Consider the following 6667-nt stretch of genomic DNA (forward strand, 5'->3'; position numbering starts at 1 on the left):
TCTTTCTTTCTTTCTTTCTTTCTTACTGTCTGTCTTTTTTCATATTTCTTCCTGTTTCTACTCATTTGTTTCTCTTGATTTACACTTGAGACCTATTTAAACCGTATCTGTGAATCATGCACAACCCTTAGTCACAGCGTTTATATAATCACAAAACACCAGATCATTTACTGGGCCAATTATACACCAAATAAATACAAGCACTGCACTGCACTGCGAGGCCCACAGTTTCTGCTTTCGATGACTGCAAGAAGCTTTACACATCGCTGTGCGCATCTGCATATTTAAATATTGCTGAATATGTATCAGGACAACAAATCTAAATTAGACAATTATCTTATTTCAATTGCATTGAAATGTTAAATAGAGTAATTCGTTATTTGGTTTGTGTCCGTAGGCCTATCTTGAGTTAAAACATATCGAAGTATAGGCCTATTTGTTTTACATTTACTGTATGTTAAAAAAAGCAACGCAGAAATCAACAAAGCACTAAGTCACATACCGAGTAGAATGCTTTTGTTTTGAGGTTCTGGCTGAATTAATCATTTGATTTATCCAGCCCATATTTTACATGGCTGGCTCAACATGTCTGGCCTACAGCAATTCTTTCATCTGCTGTTTATCTGCTTTTTAATCTATTATGTGTTTACAAATGAAAACTTCTATCAAAGACAATGGTTGTCTACATTCCGCAAGATTGCAAAAGTGCAGTTCACTCCATAGTGTGCCAACATTATAAAAAGAGAACACGGCAAAAACGCTCAACTAAATAGCATAAATAAATCAAGACTGCAAGATATATCTCAGTAAAATATTTTTTATCATATTAAAACTAGAAACATATTTATTCCCTATAAATATATATTTCTCTAAAGTATTAGTTGAGAAACAAATTCCATAGGAACACATAGGACGTTTATCAAGTTGTAAAAATTACGAACATTACTCGTTAAGAGATTTATAGGTAAACGGGGGACAAAGTCCTGTCAAATAAAGTGCTCGATAATTTTTTTTAATTTACATAAAAAAATTGTAGCCTATAACGCTGTATTGATCATTGAAATTTTGTCAGGTGTTTATAATAGTTATTATTAAACACTGTTTTTGTTGTTGTTAGTAATTGCATTTTTAGGTTAGGAACAATTTAAAGACTCCTTGCACGCGTAAGTGAAAAAATAATAATTTCCAGATGTTTTTAAACCTTTGACCCCCACCCCCACCCCCTGTCCAAGGAATGCCTTATTAAGAGCCAAATATTTTTAGGAGGAAAATAAGAAAATTGGCAAATATTTGCTAGCCAGCTATGTTTGAACAACGTTTTAAAAATTATTCCTTGCTTTTTGTGGCCGCTAATCAATAACAAGCTCTGACAGTCATTTAAGTAAATAATGGATTCAACAGGCATTACAAATCGATAAATCACTCGAGAGTTTAACTCCAACAAGACGACAATTTATTAAACAAATAGTAACTTTAGATATTTTCAAAAGGTATAAGAAAAAACTGTAACTCGGTTGTACACTCGTTACCTTTCTATACTGAATTGATTATAAATACTTAAGACATTTCCTTGCAAACTTGGTGCACCTGCTCTTGCATGAAATAAATTAACACACTTTCTTTTAATCTATCTTGATGGACGAGCAGGGAGAGAATGTTTATGTGCAGCGGAATTATCCTGCAACACAAACTCGCATATCAGCCCGAGTTCACTGACCTAAAAGCTTCCTTAAATTACAAACACATGGCAAATAATACAAATATATATTAAACAATTTTGAAATTCATGAAACGTTTGGTCAGAACTTGCTGCAGTCGTATACAAAGGCTCCGGAAGCCCGGTAGAGTGGCTGACTGGACGGGAAAGCCATTTGACAGCTATTGCTTCCGGTCACCGGAGAGCTGTTCAGAGCTATCCGTTGCGTCTCGAACATCTCGCGCACCGCGTGAAAGTTCTGCTGCTGGCCGGGATAGCTGGCGCTCAGGTGCCCCAGCTCTCCGGACTGACTGAGGTACCAGGGCGCGAGTCGGTTCTGCTGCAAGTGCTGGCTCTCCTGGCTCGAGCTCTGGTGGGGGTGTGAGATAGAGGAGGCGCTTGTCGTGTTTGTGTATTCCGGTAATGTGTCATCCCCTTGGCCGCGCTCCCCTGTGTACAGGCTCGTCGCTTGCATGTTGCAGTGGTAAGTGGCGGGCTGGCCGCAGGGTGGACTGTAATGGGCGGGCTGCGGGGACGGCGAGTAGGTCAGAGACACAGAGCCTGGCAGCGCGGCGCGAGAGGCCGGCAGCTCTGCCGCGTGCTGCGGGGAGCCTCGAAGCCCGGTCATGATTGTATCCATACTAAAGGCCTGTTGTGGCGTTTGCGACTGAGGACTCCCGCTACACGCACTTCCACCGCTCCTGTCTGGACTCTCCGTTTTAGGCACGGTGCTGAGGGGTGGAGTGCTGTCCTGCGGGGGCGTGCAGGCCCCGTTCTCGGTCTTTATATCCCGGAGCTTCACTGGCTGCTGCGCGTCTTGCTCGCACGCTTGTCCCTGGCTGTCTTTGCCCTGCCGGTCCCGCTCCTCTCGGTCCCTCAGCACGTCCTTCTTCTTGAAGCGGCGCCTCCGTCGCAAGAAGCTGCCGTTTTCAAACATGTTATATGAGTCCGGGTCTAGAGTCCAGTAGCTGCCCTTACCAGGCTTCTTATCATCTCTTGGCACCTTGACAAAGCACTCGTTGAGCGACAAATTATGCCGTATGCTGTTCTGCCAGCCTTGCTTATTGTCCCGGTAATATGGAAAGCGCTCCATGATAAACTGGTAAATCCCATTCAGCGTGATCTTTTTGTCGGCTGAGTTCTGGATGGCCATGGTGATGAGCGCGATGTAGCTATATGGAGGTTTGACCATGTCCTTGGGCTGCTGCGCAGGGGCGTACGGCCCGTATGCGCGGGCCATGCCGCCGGGGTACTGCTCGTGCGCTGCGTGAGAGTACATGCTCATAGGCGCAGGCATACCGGAATATCCACCTCCGGCAGCGGCTCGATAAAAGCCTTGATCCCCGGTGATATAAGGCACTACGCCTAGAGGGCTTTGGCTAGACACGGGGTAGCGCGCCTGCATCGTACCCCTTTCTCCAACGCTCTCCTGCTGCGGACGAACAGAGATAAAGAAGGTTAAAATCAGGGCAGACGTCTTAATTCACTTCGAGAAGAAATTTAATTCCGAAGTTCGTCACTTCTACCTTTTCCTTCAGTGTCTTGTCTCAAAACTTCTCATTCAAAGTTTCTTCCCGAGCGGATTTTCAGGTCTTCGCTGTGCAGGCGAACGAGAAGCAAATGTCTTAACGTGGAGAAGGCAGTGAATAGGGAAAACCTGTGAACTTCCCGCATCCGTCACTTCACAGGGACTTTTTCACCGAATTACCAATTCTGCCTTTTGGCTGAGCTCAGCGCTCCTCCCTAAACTCATCTCACGACCAATAAGCGCTCGTGAGCTGTTTGTGGAAAGTCTGTACCCGAAGACCTTTTCCCTCTGGTTATAGGCATAGTCTACCCTTGAGTTAAGGATAAGGAAGACGCAAACAACACGGAAAGAGTAGAAATGTTGACAGAAAACGAGAAAATTCTCACATCCTCGGGCTGCTTAAGACGTGAAATAAATTGAATCGCTGACATCTGCTGCAGGGTGTAAAATGGCATGTTTTGTATAAAAGTACATGGTCAATATTAAAAACAGGAGGTAAAACAGATTTATAATATTTGTAAAGATGTCTCGTGTTTTTACAGAGTTGCAGCCGGCCCGTCGAACAAGAATGGCTCCCTGTTTTCGTTCACGTGTCAGGATTAATTTGGGGTGAAGTAAAGCGGTGTTTGTTTTTCAGAAACAAGAAAATGAAAATGCTAGATGAACGAAAAGCCACCCAAATTGTGCTTTGCACCTATTCTTTGTTGGTGCGTGTCAGTGCGTTTACACTTCAGTGCTGCTTTAATTTTCTTTAAGTGTTAAGACATGTCGTCTCAGAGTTAATAGTAGCTTTAGGTTACCGTTGAGAAGTCATCATGACAATGACAATGAAGGAAAGCTACTATTGATAGAAATTTGGCAGTTTGTTAGATAACTAGTGACAACGCGCAATATATTTGCTGACCAACTGTTTAACATGCTTTTGGGTTGTAAAGTATTTAATATTAAATTTGTTTGTCATTTGCACATAAATATAAAATGGATGAGAAATGGACAAAAACTAAGTAAAATAGTTAAGTAAAATAAGTTAAATTGTTATTCTCTCGTTGGCAAAAAAGATCAATCAAATAAATTATAAAAAAATAATTGACTGCGTCAATCATTACATGAAAAACTAAAACATCATTATCAATTAATTATTACCAATGACAACAATAACATCAATATATAGAAATGAAACACCATGATAAATAATTAATATGACATGTTTCATCAACAACAATTGTAATATGGCTATACAAAGAAGGAGCGGTTTTTATTCATTTGCATTTTATTTATTTATTTTTTCTGTTGGGTGTTTGTTTGACTTTTTATGATAGACTGCGTTTATTGTAGTTAATTTACAAATATATTAACATCATATATCGCGATATTATTTTAGCCAATTAGATGAGAAGAAGATATGTCACAAAGCATCATTCACAGCTTATTATATCTTTAAAAAATGACTAATCAAATAACTGCATTGACCAAGTGCTTTACTTACTGCTAAAGGAATAAACGTAAATGTAATTCACGTTGGAAAACTGTTATTTGCCCAGTTTATTTGTTTTGAACTAAAATCCTTGTTCTTAATGTTATTGTGGTTAAAATTAAAAATTGGTTACAATGTCCTGGCTCATATTTTCACTTATTCACGTATTCTTCCTTTTCTTGCTATATTCATGGCAATTTAAACCCCGAGGAATTAGGCCGATTCAGCGCGGTGCGGCGAGGAGCATTAAAGTGGAGCACAAAATGAGGAGCGCGTCTGTAGGTTGGCCAAATTCACCTGCTAAATCTGTGTTTGATCGTCCCCTTGTGGCCATGTTATTAAAGCACCCATTTTGGGTAATTCGTCTCCTAATAACAGCCATTTAGTATAATAGGCTACTAAATGGCTTGACTTTTTTTAAAATCAAAGTCAAGATTTTAGGTTACAATGAATATTAATAAGGTAAAAAAGGTTTAGGCCTATCTTAGCATCTGTAACTGTTTTTCACCATTTTAATCAGTTTTTATTCTTTACCTTTACACCTGGTTCATGTAACCTTTTCTATACCAATATGTAATGTTGCTTTTTATATCAACTAAGCATATATAGCCTACACAACTTGCAAATAAACATGTAAATTACATATTGTAATTTAAATATATATATATATGCCTACAGCTATTATTTAACTTAAATATAGCCTATACAAATGATGTGTATATATTGTGAATAATAATTGCATGATCCATTTAATAAGGTCAGCAGTTTGCATAATGATGCCAAATGAAGTTCTCAATAAGAAGTTAATCTCTGTTGTTCCTTTTGCGTTTGAAGAATAGTAGCATGGGACGCTGCACTGGTGCACAGATGTCAGACTGCACGCGAACAGGCAAGACCACACACTAACTTCTTCAAACAATGCGGTTAACTACAGCGAATGGGTTAGGGATGCAATCAGCTAATGCACTAAAAGGAATGTTCCATCGCCAGCTGCATAGAAGTAGCATTATTCATGAGCATGAGGTGCATGAAGCCCCTCATGAGCTGATGTCACAGCTGTCGTCCGCATTCTTTGTAAAGTCTGCTTAACTTTGCCCAAAGTTTAAACTAGCGTTTAAAGTCAGAGAGAACTTCCATGAAAGATGCTGTAACAGAAAGGAAATGACCACTGAATATCATTGAAATATAACTGCCCTGAGATTATGACAGTCGAATTATGTGTTTAGCCAATCAGAAAGCCTCTGATGCGTTTGCTGTCTGTCAATCATTTTGCGCGTTCACAGCCGGAAGCTGCGACAGGACCATGAAAAGAATGAGTGTGAACAGTGAACTGTAAAGCTTTTCATCGCTGCAAGGAGCTGCTGAGAAAGTGCTTAAAGAGCTTGCTTTGCTTTTGCTTGACAGGAAAAGATACCGTGGTTTGGAAAAGGAGGTGTGTTTCATTTGTTGGCAAAGTTTGGCGGAAGTTCTGGAACGGCGAACATCCCACCTTTAATAGATTATGGCACTGTAATATTGTGTGAGGTAAATACTGTGTATTGTTTATTTTTGCTTCTTCATTTGCTTGGGAATGTGATACACACTAGAGTTCATTGCTGAGCCATGACAACTTTGTTTGCCAGAGTTTTGAGATTGTAATCAGCAGAGTGAGAGATTATCAGTAATAATAAAATCATGTATTTTGTTTCATTCACACTATCCCAAAACTATCTACAGCCTTGATATTGTGACCCACTCATTAAGAGTTCGTTGCTGAGTCATGACAACTGTGTTTGCCAGCCTTTAAAAATAGTAATCAGACTTGAAATATTAATATAAATAACAATTTATTTGGTTTTATTTACAAGTAAAAAGAAAAAAAAAACACGATTTCAACTTTGGCCGCTAGGGAGAACCCTTGCACCACTTTTATTAGTGAAGGCAAGCTAAGTATAAAAAGCACACATACTGAATAAAGGGGAAAGGCTTT

General features: G+C 39.9%; 1 protein-coding gene across 2 annotated transcripts; it reads right to left on the minus strand.

Moving 5' to 3' along the window:
* Window positions 1-1441: 1441 nt before the first annotated feature.
* Window positions 1442-3386, minus strand: LOC107721387 (forkhead box C1-B). Of its 2 annotated transcripts, none has more exons than XM_016529388.1 (2): window positions 3223-3386; window positions 1442-3125 (listed from the first exon to the last, which is right to left on the minus strand). In XM_016529388.1, the coding sequence occupies exon 2, from the start codon at window positions 3099-3101 to the stop codon at window positions 1800-1802; it is 1302 nt and encodes a 433-aa protein (XP_016384874.1). In that variant the 5' UTR covers window positions 3102-3125; window positions 3223-3386; the 3' UTR covers window positions 1442-1799. The 2 variants fall into 2 exon arrangements, with proteins under 2 accessions (XP_016384874.1, XP_016384873.1); XM_016529387.1 differs by having other exon boundaries at window positions 1442-3128.
* Window positions 3387-6667: the final 3281 nt, after the last annotated feature.

The sequence above is a fragment of the Sinocyclocheilus rhinocerous genome, unplaced genomic scaffold (genome assembly GCF_001515625.1).
Source record: "Sinocyclocheilus rhinocerous isolate Xijiao unplaced genomic scaffold, SAMN03320098_v1.1 scaffold271, whole genome shotgun sequence".
In the NCBI taxonomy this organism is placed as follows: Eukaryota; Metazoa; Chordata; class Actinopteri; order Cypriniformes; family Cyprinidae; genus Sinocyclocheilus; species Sinocyclocheilus rhinocerous.

Excerpts from the sequence above, each read along its gene's own strand:
- LOC107721387 (XM_016529388.1), bottom strand. The coding sequence starts at position 3,101 with ATGCAGGCGCGCTACCCCGTGTCTAGCCAAAGCCCTCTAGGCGTAGTG.